This window comes from Bipolaris oryzae, assembly GCF_000523455.1.
Source record: "Bipolaris oryzae ATCC 44560 unplaced genomic scaffold scaffold_211, whole genome shotgun sequence".
Classification (NCBI taxonomy): Eukaryota; Fungi; Ascomycota; class Dothideomycetes; order Pleosporales; family Pleosporaceae; genus Bipolaris; species Bipolaris oryzae.
Window position 1 is genome coordinate 1 of NW_006911487.1, and position 14,117 is coordinate 14,117.

Genomic DNA, 14,117 nt, shown 5'->3' on the forward strand with positions numbered 1-14,117 from the left:
GTTACATCCATAACTCTTTTCCATTAAGAATCGCCAGGCAACTCTCACGGCGCTAACCCTAATCCTACTCGCCCTAACCCGGATCGAGCCAGAGAAGTATTAGCACTCCANACCCCGTGTAACACATAGGCGAAAGAAAATAGGGCTTAGGATAAAGGCAAGATTACACAGCGTAGTGTATTAAAGTCATTATATCGTTAGCAAGTAGATCGTAATACAGTTCTAAGATAGTGGAAAAGCGACATTAAAAGCAACTTCGGAGGTCAGCAGCTGATAATTAGGCGACCATGGCAGGGGCTGTGCAGAGGGGTAACGGACCAACCCCGGTTATTATAATAACTAGCCTGTGCTCGGATGTCGCTAATCTCGCCAAAATAAGAATAGCTTCAAGTTCAAATTCTAAGACTTGTTCTAAGCTTAGTAACTAAGTTATAGATCCTATTTTTCGTAGCGGCCGAGCGCGTTACGGTCAAACGTTACAGTTAGCTTTTCCTTTATACTATAATTATTTTGTTTCATCCTGCATTAGTTCGTTAGACACCGCTAGCGAATAAAGCTTGGTTACGGCTAATATTCTATATTTCTCATCTAACTACTTAGGCACTATTTACATCATCGCGATAACAATAGAGAGCGACCATACCACTATGCAACTAGCAGTACTAATTTTACTACTACTTAAGAATACTAGCAACGGTGCAGTAGGTCTTATAATAGTTAAAAAAGGTACAGTTTAATTCGCCAAGGGAGATGTGCTAGAAATAATCGGAGCAGTTAATAGCACCGGCAGACCATATGCGTGCTTATGTGATGAAGTAGTCAACGGTTTTGCCATTACATTAGAAACAAATTAGGCATGCAGACTACTAGGATTAAGACTAAACACTATGCCTGCTTAACAGTGTACGAGCTAAGCAGTCTAGGCGTAGAGGAACTATTATAGGTTATAACTAACTAGAAACTTTATATTCGACTATAAATCTTCCGCTAGTATTATTTTAGTTAAGTTAGTTAAATCTAGAATTAAAACTATTCTTACTAATACAGGGGTATTAAAATTAACTTTGCGTTAACGTATATTTAAGTGCGAGGAAGTTAAATACGACGATCGTGCTAATAGAAGCATTTAGAGAAGAAGGAGAGAAGACTAGCTTCCCTCCGTCTCTAACTACTATAATAGATGTCGTCTGGGCTACGTACGAGTCTACAGTGGTACTAGTGCTCCAGCGCATACGAGGTTCAGAGCTAACAGACCTAGTAGGACGAGAATGCTGTGATGTTTCCATGGCCCACGGAAGGTGCGGTGTAAGTGTTGGGTATGGGTTTTCTATTCCATTTGCCAGCACCTGGTTAGTAGCAATCATCCAGTGTAGTATGATACAGTAGAACATGGTTTCGTCTCGGATTAACAAAGACGCTGATCCAAACATCGCGGATAAACGCGGTTGGACGCCTCTGATATGGGCAGCTTGGCGAGGGAGGGAAGAAGTATTAAAGCTCTTGCTTGACAGAGGCGCCGACCCAAATACCGCTGACAAGGACGGTCGGACACCACTATCGTTGTTAGTGGGACGCAGGCGTTAGAAGATGCTGAAGTCTTTTCTTCAAGATAACCACATCAAGCCCACTTTCTCTCTCACCGACACTCATTGGGCTCCTGAATTCGCGACCTTGCTTAGTAACGAGACTTAGGAACACATACACAAGCATATGCCTGGAGAGCTACGCTGGGATTTAGAGTATGCGGAACCGTACTAATCTCGACTGTGTTGGACACTTATACTATCGCTGTCTTTATCGTTAGGCTCGATCCCTTTTACGATAGCTAGAGCCTCTGTGATTATTCTAGTTAGCTATAGATATAATATAAGGCTAGCGTTGAGTCCTCCTCCAGACCCGCATCTAGAACTTATTTCGCTAAGTATACTGCTTAAGCAAGAGATAGTTAATGCCAATCTCGATAGTTATATACGATAATCCTATAGGTTTCTACGTTCTCGCGAATAGCTAGCTATAGATTATTGTTAACGAAGAATTTAACTCTACCTATACTTCATTCTATCAACTGCAAATATTTGGCGGTTTGAGAGTTAGTTATTTTTAGCAGACACTTCGTTCTAGTGCGAGCCGGATAAGTGAGAGATATAGTGTAGGAACAGCCTAATTATCTGTTTCGAGTAGTCTCCTATTACAGTCTACTACGCCGTGCTTAATAGGACCTACTTAATAGCTATGCATTAGTGGGGTGATTAAAGCTAAAGTAAAAGACTTAAAGAAAAGTAGTGATAGGTGTAAAGGGCTGCGCCTAAGTAGTCTACTAGAGGGCCACATGGCCGGAAACCTCGTGATCCTTCCTCCGTACGGACACGTGACGAAGTAAAGAGAAGCATAAGAAGGTCTTCTACGTAGTTTCTCTTACCTTCCTCATCTTTCTTCTTCTGTACGATAGGTGAATGCATACTCATTAGTCATGCCTCTCCGCCCATAACAATAAGTTCTAAGTGTAAGGGGCTGCGCTCCGTGGAGCAATCGCTTTGGTATACAAGGGATTGTATTCGATAGGGAGCTAAGCTCCCAAGCTACATAGCTGTCTATATACAATACTAGTTCCCTAAGCAACGATCGGGCCGATTAGATCCGGCGTCTGAGCGTCGTTCGGATAGTGTGAGCAGACTCCGGGTGCTCTGCAGCACCCGGAGTCTGTGAGACGATCCGAGATCCCATCGAGGAGTAATACCAAAGGGCACCAGCCCGTCACAATAAGAAAGAATTGGAGTTATAATAGAGTGTAAGAACCGATTATATGTTACTATTTCTACTTATCTAATTACTAAGTATAGTTGTCGACTAAAAAAACGAGTATTCTTGATAAGTTATTGAAAGATAACGTTAATTTCTCTATATTATGGCATGATACGTGATCGAACTCAAAAGATCAGAGGGGCGACCTGCAATTGAGTGGATAAAATAAGCTGAAAGATAATCGCTATAAAGGATAGACTAGAGAAGGTGCCTATCTACGTACAAAAGAAAATCGTAATATATACCACGAGCTAGTCACGTGGTACGACACCACAATATATAGAATGTTGTATTATAAAGGTACGTACCCGCCCCACATGCCTAGTTCTCTGAACTAGGCCCTACCCAGCTCAACGCGGATTACTACCTCAATGTTGATAGAGAACTCTACAACACGAACAACAGCTGGATGAGAAATGACCTGCGGAAGCAACAAGGTATCATCTTGTAGAAGCTGATTAATGCTTGAGAAGTCTTGTATGCTGAGTTCAGCCCGTTCGAGTCAGAAAAGATCTCATTGCATGTCTTAAGTGACCAACTTCTGAACGAGATGAATTAGTGGGATATCAGGCCCATATGAGAAGTGAGACTTCTCTATGGGGGCTCGCTACAAATCTCCTCGAAAGGCCAAATCAGGGCAGCGGTCTGCGCTTTGTCACCCGCTGCTAAAAGGAGATAAAAATTGTGCGTTTTCGATCAGCCCTGATACACTGTAAGATTGGCCCCATTCACATACGGTCCGTGGTTTGTCTTCGAAGTAAGTGTGACTTCAGGCCCTCCACGCTAGCACAGGCGCAGCTCCTGATGGGATCGCGCTTGTCCGGTTTGGGATAACATTGTGGTTCTCTATAAGGGCTGAGCCAACGAAAGTGCAATCTTACTAGTGGAGTTAAGTAATGTCCGAGGACCAACCATGTTCAGCTGCCGATTATAGTAACAGACACCACAGCCTATCAAGGGCCAAAGGTTGTGCAACGTATGTAAGACACAGTCAGCCGAGCTGTTTAAATAGGAAGTTGTATGCTCGTTGAGAGTATAATATCGACTTCTATCTTGTTCGTTGCTTTATATCTCCTCCCCTAAAGTCTAATCTGCCTCTCAATCATACCCAAGTTACAATCCGCATATTCCACAACTCGACCACAATGTGTTCTAGATCATTTTCACCCGCAACGGAAATTCCTCACCTCCAAGGCAAAGTGATCATCGTGACCGGAGGCAACAACGGTCTAGGCAAACAAGCCATCCTCGAATATGCACGCCACGGTCCTGCCGAAATATGGATGGCGTCCCGAAACCTCGACAAAGCAAATGAAGCGATCCGAGAAATCCACGCCCAAGTGGGGGGAAGCATTCTGCCCGTCATCAAGCCCCTTCAACTAGACCTCAACTCCCTAGACTCTGTTCAACAAGCAGCACGTCGATTCTTATCTGAGGCGCGACGTCTCGACATCCTGATGCTCAACGCTGGGATAATGGCATGCCCACCTGCTGTCACAAAAGACGGCTACGAAGTCCAGTTCGGTACAAACCATCTCGGCCACGCTCTATTCGCGAAGCTGCTCCTTCCAATTCTGAAAAGTACCGCAGCCAGTGACCCTTCTGCCGACGTCCGCGTCGTTGTTGTATCTTCTGGCGCTCATTCAGGTGCTCCCAAGGCAGGCGTCGTCTTTGAATCTCTCAAGACGCCTGCGGAGCAGATGGGCGGCATGGAGCGCTATGGCCAGAGTAAAACTGCCAGCATTCTCTGGACGCGCCACATGGCGCAAATGCACCGGGACATCAAATGGGCGTCTATACACCCGGGTGTCGTGAACACGGGCTTGCAAGCAGGCGCCGATGGTGCGTCGCTGCCTGTTCGCGTGCTGTTGAAGGTCGGTAAGCCGCTTATGATGACGGTGGAGAAAGGCGCATGGAATCAGCTGTGGGCGTCAGTGTCATCGGAGGTGAAGAGCGGCGAGTACTACGAGCCTGTTGGTGTTGCAGGTAAAGCGACTGAACAAGCAAAGGACATGTGGTTGGCGGAGAAGGTGGGTCGTTGGACAGATGTTGAGCTTCAGCGATTTATGTTTTAGTTTCTATGTAATTCTAGCGTACTTCTTTATAATTGTATATTCCGCATAATATAATAGAGACAGCACAAGACGTACATATTTAATCTAAAACTTTGTCAGCTTCTTTATGAAGGAATGTATTATATATAAGAAGTCTCTATACGCTAGCTTTCTGAATATATCTTAGAAAAGTGATAGCTTGAAACCAGACACAATTGGCGACGGTAGTTTCTGCACGCAAGTTAACGCAATTCCTGAGCGATGTCACTGCCCCTGACAAGAATATGTAATTAGCAGTTAGCTAGAATTAGCAAGACTAATACCAATCTGATAGCTATTATCTATAAAATCCATTTGCGTAGAGAGTAAAGGCAATCTTGCAGAGTACGATATAATGATAAGCTCGATATAGTTGGGCTGCTTAGCTAGGAAGTAGGCGCAAGCACAGCAAACAGCAATAGCGCGCAAAGCCTGTGCCTAGGAAATACAAACAGGCCATCTTAAGATAGTTAAGCTGCTGCTCAATCATGGAGCGGACTCTACAATGGCTAAATGTGTGGGACTCACTCCCTTTATGTCAGCCGCAAGTGGTGGCCACATAGCAATGGTCAAGTTGCTACTCAGTGCGAGCCGGCTTACCTCATAGCGTTTGGCCTACGTATCGTACTTTAGTACGTACCTACTACAGAGAAGCGATTGTTTTCTGTAAAGCTTCAAGAATTACTGATTAACATGATACATGTTGTAGGCCTGTTCAAACAAAGTACTGCAGGTGTCTTAAGCGACAATCTAGACGGCGCTTGTGCGGTTCATTGCGCCCAGAAGAGTATGCCAGTCGGACAACGAGGCTAATTTGGTCACAAAATGGATAGTTACAAGATTGACATGGATGGTTGATACAGGGTTCCGCGTTCTACGACTTGACTCAATTTGAGCATTCATCGGCTCCGTAGCCTGATATCGTATTGTGTCTATACAGTGACCATGTCTATTGCAAAAAAAAAAGCCCCCTGGAACACATGTCGCATCTCAGGGTCCCACATGGGATGCTTCTTCTGTTGGCGGAATTGAGCTTGTAGCTTCAAAACCTACATTGGGCACATTTGTCGTTTTTATCTTTGGGCTGTTTTTGGTTGCTGGCTTATTCCCCTTGCGGTGATTTGACAGTCACGTGACCGCTGTGCAGTAGGCTAGGCTAGCAAGACATCTCTGGCTCTGGTAGAGCAACATAGCAAAACAGAGTTTTTTGAGCGCTTGCTAGACCTCTGTAACTCTCTCTCAGAACTGAACATTCGTGTTTCTTAAAGAGGAGAAAGTATAGGGTAAATCAGCAACACAGGTTCATGCAACTGCCAGAGTAGTAGGAGCTATGCTCAGGTCCAGTAATGGATAACTAAGCATGTTCTCGCTTTATCATCCCTATCCTGGCATTCGAGAACCATCCGCTGATATACTACGAAATTAAGCATGCTTGGCAGGCTGTATTTCCAAATCTTTTTCAGGTAGAATTGATAAGTGACGTAGTGTTCAGTGTACTGCTGGAGATGTTGGGCTGGATCTCGGTGATTTGATTCATAGAAATGACGCCAAGTCCCTCACAGACACTATTGGGCTATGTGGTAGTGTAGAATCACTTATGCAGGATTATGCTGTAATCGTCTTTCCGCAGGATCTCTTCGTGAGCGGGGTGGACGGAACGGAACGGAAAGGAGGGGTAGTGCTATTCTGGGCTAGTGGCACATCGCCAAGTTAGTGATCACTAAAAAGGTAGACAGCGGGCTGGGATCATAGCAAGGATGTCAAGAGTGCAAGTGTCATAGTATACGCGTAGTAAAAGTGGGTCCGCCCGAACATATCCGGTACTGTTAATGCGATAATATCTCATAAAAAACATCCATATTTACAACAAAACATCTGCGCCATCTACGAAAAAAAAGGTAATGATAGGTATACAAGCCCACTCTACTAATAAAGATCAGTATTACCGGTAAAATTACCTGTTTGGGTGGTGAAATCGCGAGTGCTGCTAAAATCGGGGATGCGACCGAGCAGAATCTCCAACATGCGGTATCCGACGCCAGGCGTGTAACCGGGCAGCTCGTGACCGGCAAGACGCGCGGTGTAGAAGGTCAGACCGCGCTCTTTGACCCAGGTGCCCTGGTACCCGGCGCCAGCTAGCGCACCGGCGTTAAATTCGGGGTGGTAAGGCACGTAGAGGTTTTCAGAGGGGTATCTAGAGAGACCCTGTGCACCATTCCAAGTCATGTTTTGGAGGGCGAGGAGGGTACCGTTTGTGCTGAGGAGCATGTCGAGGTCTCCGGAGCCGATGATGACGTTGTTTGTTTTTTCTACAACGTTTTTGAGAGCACCGCTGTTGGCGGGTGGGACAGATGTGTCTGAGCGATTTTCGCCGGCACCGGCGAAGACGTTCTCTCTTGTACACAACACCCATTTGCTTTTAGGGTTGGCATGGAGGGCCTTCTTGACGTCTGCGCGGTCAAAGTAGACTTCGGTGCCTGGTGCGACATAGTCTCCTGGGTTAACTCCACCAAGCGGCGTGGACTTGAACGGACAGGTGTCGGTGATGTGATAGACATTAAAGCAAGGGTTTACCGCGGCAATCGCATTGTAGTAGTTATCGAATTGGTCGCAAATCGGGACGTCACCTGTGCTGTCGAGTGGATTAGGGAGAGTCGGGAAGGGTCCCTTTGGTGGGGGAAACTTGAAGTATTTTTCATAATACTGGGTGTAGCCGCATTCCTGGTCGCGCTTTCGGGCTCTTTCCAAGAAAGTCTGGTTCAAGTAAAATATGTTCTGCCAAAATTCGACATACGGCCGGATAATGACGTGCTGCTGATTAACATCATCACCAATGCTGGGATCATTGATGGAGATGCCAGCGATGTTGAAATACTTCTTATCATTGGCACGGATGAAGCTGTCAGCAATATAAGGAACGTAGTAGCCAGCATACGACTCTCCAGTGATGTAGGTCTTCCAATTCCAGGCACCAAAGGTATCGACAAAGTTCTTGTAAAAACCGCGGAACTGGTCGCTGAGTTCAATTTCGTTGCTGATGTTGGGTTTGCCTTCGGAATAACCGACACCAACAGGCTGCTCAACCCAAAGCATGTTGGTAAGGTTATGCCATGAATAAGGGTTCTGAGTTGGGCCAAGAGTGCCGTCTTCCCACAAGAACGGACCGTTCTCTGTGAGCAAACCAGTGAGTGAACTGCATCCAGGGCCACCGTTAAGCCTGCGAAAGTGTTAGATTGGTACAGGAGAAGTCCTTGAATTGACTTACCAGATGACGATTTCCTCGGGTCTTTTGTCCAGGGTAGACGGGAAGAACCAGAAAAAAAGTTTTCGTGTTTCATTCGGATGATTGGAGATGGGCAATAATCCGGCATAACTCTCGCCTAAGTCGAAGTTGACCAAAGGGAAATGCTTGCCATCAACAGCAAAGGCTAAGAGCAATGAGTATATGTGTATATACGCGAGGCAACAAAATCAGTACTCACGTTTGGTCTTTGCGTTGAGAAAGGTATGAGCCCTCTTATTTATCTCTGGGTTCTGAAAGTCCTGTCCAGGGACACGCTTCTCGATGACTGGATTGGAGCGATAGACTTTGTTGGGCCTGATAAAGCGAGGGCCGTTTGCAGCGAGGGCTGCTGAAGCACAGATAAAAGAGCCGAAGATCGAAAGGAGCTTCATGTTGAGATTGACAGACGAGCGGTCGCTACCCAAGCTGGAGACAGTGAATTGAGGCAAACAGCGGTATTTGAGGACCAAGCACGAGGCATGGCGGCTGGACAAGCACCCCGGCACTTATCCCGGAAGAGAAGGAGAGATGCTCTACGTGAAAATCCAAGCGTCCAGTATGTCAGCCGTGCAGGCCGCGTAGGCCGTGCCATCGGGCAGAGGTTGATAGTGGATAAGCAATCACAGAGCATGATGCAGTCGCCAATAAAGCAGAGCTTGTGGACCTTCCGGAAACGTACGATGGAGCCGTAGAAGTAGAGATTGTGATTGGAGGATATCCATGCAAGGTGCGCGGTAGTAGTTCCTGGTGCCCAGACTAAGTGGAGCGATGATCCTCGGAAGGAAATGCTTGTGGATGCTTGGTCAAGCTTGTTCACCGGCGTACAGCATCATGACCCCCACCTGCTACAATAGGTAGATAGCATAGCAGGGAGGCATACGTAGTCCCGTCTGTAAAGCTGTTTGCTAAATGCGTGCTCGTAAGTACATACGAGATGGGGCAGGTGTTGGGTCTGCTCATCATTTTAAATAAGGTTTGCTGACTCCCGTAGAAACATGTTTTGCTCTGACATGGTGGCCCGGGTGAACGGTCAAAATCCTGGCTGCATGGGTTGATAGAGAACAAAAGGGCCGGTGGCGGTAAGCACTACATACAGAGCAAACGAATAATAATATAATATACTATGTAAAGTCAATCTGTACTAAAGTTAAAGGACTGTATCAGAGACGACGGCAATGCAGCCGATCTGACCATTGTTGGCGAAACAGGTGTCTGCGCGAGTAAGTGGAACGGTGCGATGACAAGATGATGGCAGGTGCGGCAAGGTTCGCGTATGGGCGCCACGCATGTGGCAGGTGACATGTGGCGCAACGGCTGCCGTAGGTTTCCGCGCCATTACAGACCGCCCTAAGTCGCTGTTTGGCTGATCAACACGATGCCATTTTCTCAGAACTTTCCATCCTTCTGGAAATAACATAAGCTTTTTGTGTCGTATAGAACAACCTTCTCTAGCACCTCGGTGATATCGTGGTCCTTCCAAGAACGTCCAGGGCAAATACGCCATTACCCATCTCTCAGGCGACCTCGTCACGCCTGCATTCCAATGTCTCCATATCGAACCTCTAGCAACATCACAGGGTCGCTATGGCGTCATAGTCCACCAGATGTAGTCACAGCCAGCTAACTAGTACCCACCCGGACACACACTCTCTTATCTTTTGCCAGCAAACCCTATTCCCAAATCAACCAGGCCACCAGTGGGCGGAGAAAATTGCCGCAGCTTGACGCCACTCTCGGCAAATATCCTGGCCGTCTGGTCATCCACCAAGTAGCCCTGATTATATACAACCTCAGTTATACCGACCTGGGTGATCTTGACGCTGCATGTCAGACAGGGACATGTGTTGCAGTAGAGGATAGCGCTGCCGCCGATACGGTCGCGGCCTGCTTCGAGTAGGGCATTCTCTTCAGCGTGAAGACAGAGGCAGGTCGAGAGGCCAGAGCCTCCTTTTGCAGCATTATTACAACGAGGACCTGGAGGCGGTCAGCACATAAAGTCAAAAGGTCCGTCAGTTGTACACATACATCCGCCCTCGTTGCAGTTGGTCATGCCGCGTGGCGTACCATTATATCCAGTACTTATCACACGCTTCTCCCGAACTATGCAGCAACCAACTCTTCTCTTCATACAGTTGCTCCGCAGTGCTGCCAGATCGGCCAGCTGCATGAAGTACTGATCCCAGCTTGGACGCAGACGGGATTCATCGGTGAGATCGAGGACGCGTATGGCAGCGCGCAGAGAGTCTATCGAAGTGGTGCTGTTGAGAAGGTTGAGCTGTGCTCGGTACGACAATCCACTCAGGCCTGTATTTGGAGCAAACTGATGGTCATCGTTCTGGGCGACAAAGTCGAGGATGGACGGCGGAGCAGTGCCGTTTGCTGTGCAGCGATCATGGTACCGCTGCCACCGCACTTTGACAGGTGCATCGACACTAACAAGCAAAAAGAAAGGCCTTTTCAACAGAGCGTCGACGACAGAGACATCCCATATGTCGGTTGTGACCCATCGTTCCCTCCATCTCAGCGTGACGAAGTCGAGCAGCGAGTCGACATCCTGGAATGTGTACTGGGGATCTACGACAGCTTGTGTCGAGACAGACTGGTCATTGTCGGGCTTTGCAGAAGGGCCTGCCAGGCGGAGGCGGATGAAGTTGTACTCGTCGATGAGGCACGAAGCTATCTCGGACTTGCCCGCGCAGATTCCTGCTGCTTGGTCAGCAACTGGCCGGCGAGTCTCGCGAGCTTCTTGCCTCCACACACTCCAATAAGCATAGTGATGGATGATTGCTGTGAAGGAGGAGAGGCGGGTTGACAAGAAGCTCGACGTGTCGGTGTCGGTGTCGGTGTCGGTGAAGACGGGTTAGCGCGCGTGTGCGGCTGCAGGAACGCGCCTCAACGCTGCCCCGCCTAGTATGTGACGGCCTGGCGGGGGAGGGCATGACATGCGCATGGATGGCCGCCTGAAGCCCTCAGCAGCACATATCACGCTCCCTTGACAGCTTCACGTGCCTCGCTCTCTGCCTTGGTCTTGTCTATCTATCTACATACGCACCTACATACATACACCCATATGACCTGCACGCCATAGACAGTGTACTCTCTGCTCTCTACCCATCGCCCTCTCCCAACGCCTCCAACACCCCGCCAGCCCCACTACCACCCACCATGGCGACCCTCAAGTTCGCGCCTTGGATGAGCGACGTCGATGTTCAGTTCTATGCCGCCCTTGCTCATATCAAAATCAACCATGACAAGCTCGACGACTCAGCGCGCAAAGTGCTGGGCCTGTACGAGGTTCGCCCCGCGGAGCACTCCTCGCGCTCCATGCGCATTCAGATCCATCCCAATGCGCTGACATCGGATGAGTACGCCATATCATGCCGATACTTGCTACACGCCTAACACCCCGTTAGCACGCCCCCGACCTTTTGTCGCGCCGAAGGCATCATCAAGAACTGCAACACCATCGAGGACTACAAGAGCCTTGACCGCGCTGCCATACTTGAGCGCTCTGCACAGACAGTATGCCTGTCCACTCTCAGCCACCAACTTGTCTGCTGACTATACCTAGATATGGGACGCCATACACGACGGCTCCATCTACGAATGTCCCTCACTGCTCTCCTCCTTCACAGCAATCATTTTCGCCAACCTCAAAAAGTACAAGTTCACTTACCATTTTGGCTTCCCAGCCATCCAGTCAGATCCCCCCTGGAAGCAGATAGGTCAAGTGACGAGATTACAGCCTAGAGAGACTACTTACCTTGTCGACGCCGTGCAGACATGGAGGTACAGTTCTGATGTGCGCCAAAGAGGCTTCTTCCTCGCCAAGCGCATACGCGGAGGCGGGGATGGTGAAGATAGACCAAAGACACCAGTCACACCCTTGGAAGAGTTTGGCTACATATGGGGTGTCGGCAGACTGGAAGCTTATGAAAAGGGATTTTTCGACAAGGTGGATAGTCAGGACCGCTTCATATGTTTCGCAGACCCCTCGACATACGAGACAAACCCAGGCTGGCCGCTGCGTAACCTTCTCATACTGATCCGCCACCGATGGAGCCTGAATGATGCCCAGATTCTGTGTTACCGCGATACGCATACACGGCGCGACCAATCCAACTCGCTGATTCTCCAGCTGCGCTCAGACCCAGACCCTAATGCCACGCCTACATCGCCCATGCTAGAGCAGAAGAGCACCCCGCCACTACCCAAAGTCACAGGATGGGAGCGAACAGAAACAGGAAAGCTTACTTCAAGAAATGTTGATTTATCAGAGTATATGGATGAGACCAAGTTGGCAGATCAGGCCGTGGACCTCAATCTCAAGCTCATCAAGTGGCGCATAGCTCCTTCGATTGATCTGGACGTCATCAAGAACTGCAAATGTCTATTACTCGGCGCAGGCACGCTCGGCACGTATGTCTCACGTACGCTGATGGGATGGGGTGTTCGAAAGATTACCTTTATCGACAATGCTACCGTCAGCTTTTCAAATCCCGTGCGACAGCCCCTGTTTAATTTCCAAGACTGTTTGAAAGGCGGAGCGAAAAAGGCCGAGAGAGCTGCGGAGGCTCTGAAGGAGATCTACCCAGGGGTGGATGCAAACGGCCATGTCATGCAAGTTCCCATGCTCGGCCACCCCATGACAGATGCCGCAACGACGAAGACAGAGTTTGAAAAGTTGCAACAACTGATTGCTGAACACGATGCCATTTTCCTGCTCATGGATACAAGAGAGAGCAGATGGCTGCCGACCGTCATGGGTAAGGCACAGGGCAAGATTGTGCTGAACGCTGCTCTGGGATTCGACACCTACGTCGTCATGCGACACGGCCTGAAAGCAACGCAGGAGAACGAGGTAGAGCTAGGCTGCTACTTCTGCAACGACGTTGTTGCACCCGCAGACGTAAGCAACAACCATTTCCACATGAATGAATCAAGCAACACCGAACTAACACATCCAACACCAGTCCCTCAGCAACGCAACCCTCGACCAACAATGCACCGTCACCCGCCCCGGCGTCGCCCCCCTCGCCTCCAGCCTCCTAGTCGAACTCCTCATCTCCATCCTCCAACACCCCGCAAAAGGTCTCGCACCACCCCCCTCCCACCAAACCACACAATCCCCCTCAGCACCCGCATCACCATCCCACCCCTCGCTCCCCCCACCCTTCCAACACCCCCTTGGCACAATCCCTCACACGATCCGCGGCTACCTCTCCACTTTCTCCAACCTCCAAGTCGAAGGCAAACCTTTTGATTGCTGCTCCGCGTGCAGTCCACAGGTGCTGGATGCGTACACCGAGGACCCTTGGGGGTTTGTGCAGAAAGCGTTGAATGAGAGGGGGTGGGTTGAGGAAATGAGTGGGTTGAAGGAAGTGCAGAGGAAGGCGGATGAGGCGGCGGCGGATGTGGATTGGGAGGAGGATGAAGACGAAGGGGGGTTGGAGGATGAGGGGGAGATTGTGTGAGGGATTTTTTCTGAGGGGCTGGTGGGTGGTGAGAGGGATGAGTGTGTTGTGCTGCTTACTGTTGTACTTTTGTTTTTTTATGAAGGCATATTTAGAAAGGAGGAAGAGGGGCATGGGTTATGTTAGGTTGTTTTCATTCCGGCACTATAACAAATTTCACTTTGATGTATTTTTAATTACCCCCCTCTTGTCATGATTTGATTTTTGAAATTTATTATTTGCCATTTTTTAAGTTGACTAATTATTTGTGTTCTTATGCTATCCCATCTTCCTTTGTGCCTTACACATTTCCATTTCCTTTTCTTCTACATACACATGTATATATCCCTATCCATTGCATAGCCGCATTGTAAATGTGAAACTGTACATGTACAAAATCCCCGTCTGTTCATCCGCCCAAAGACGGAGAATACAAAAGCGGCCTCGCTCGCTATGCTAACCACATCGACATTGACATTGCCAGAA

General features: G+C 48.5%; 6 protein-coding genes across 6 annotated transcripts; 2 read left to right on the forward strand and 4 right to left on the reverse strand.

Moving 5' to 3' along the window:
• Nucleotides 1-1,058: 1,058 nt before the first annotated feature.
• On the reverse strand, nt 1,059-1,232 carry COCMIDRAFT_107467 (uncharacterized protein; the record flags this gene model as incomplete). Its single annotated transcript, XM_007694337.1, has 1 exon — nt 1,059-1,232. The coding sequence occupies one exon, from the start codon at nt 1,230-1,232 to the stop codon at nt 1,059-1,061; it is 174 nt and encodes a 57-aa protein (XP_007692527.1).
• Nucleotides 1,233-3,947: 2,715 nt separating this feature from the next.
• COCMIDRAFT_107483 (uncharacterized protein) lies at nt 3,948-4,877 on the forward strand (the record flags this gene model as incomplete). The annotated part of the gene is made up of 1 exon (XM_007694338.1): nt 3,948-4,877. The coding sequence occupies one exon, from the start codon at nt 3,948-3,950 to the stop codon at nt 4,875-4,877; it is 930 nt and encodes a 309-aa protein (XP_007692528.1).
• Nucleotides 4,878-6,821: 1,944 nt separating this feature from the next.
• Nucleotides 6,822-8,570, reverse strand: COCMIDRAFT_40804 (uncharacterized protein; the record flags this gene model as incomplete). Its single annotated transcript, XM_007694339.1, has 3 exons — nt 6,822-8,112; nt 8,161-8,323; nt 8,378-8,570. The coding sequence occupies 3 exons, from the start codon at nt 8,568-8,570 to the stop codon at nt 6,822-6,824; spliced, it is 1,647 nt and encodes a 548-aa protein (XP_007692529.1).
• COCMIDRAFT_107482 (uncharacterized protein) lies at nt 8,567-8,941 on the reverse strand (the record flags this gene model as incomplete). Its single annotated transcript, XM_007694340.1, has 1 exon — nt 8,567-8,941. A coding segment is annotated over one exon (375 nt), but the record flags the coding sequence as incomplete, so codon positions are not given.
• An 888-nt stretch (nt 8,942-9,829) lies between these two features.
• Nucleotides 9,830-10,950, reverse strand: COCMIDRAFT_40805 (uncharacterized protein; the record flags this gene model as incomplete). Its single annotated transcript, XM_007694341.1, has 3 exons — nt 9,830-10,152; nt 10,204-10,881; nt 10,929-10,950. 3 exons carry the CDS (start codon nt 10,948-10,950, stop codon nt 9,830-9,832), a joined length of 1,023 nt encoding a protein of 340 aa, XP_007692531.1.
• A 393-nt stretch (nt 10,951-11,343) lies between these two features.
• COCMIDRAFT_107463 (uncharacterized protein) lies at nt 11,344-13,652 on the forward strand (the record flags this gene model as incomplete). Its single annotated transcript, XM_007694342.1, has 4 exons — nt 11,344-11,543; nt 11,592-11,700; nt 11,750-13,087; nt 13,152-13,652. The coding sequence occupies 4 exons, from the start codon at nt 11,344-11,346 to the stop codon at nt 13,650-13,652; spliced, it is 2,148 nt and encodes a 715-aa protein (XP_007692532.1).
• Nucleotides 13,653-14,117: the final 465 nt, after the last annotated feature.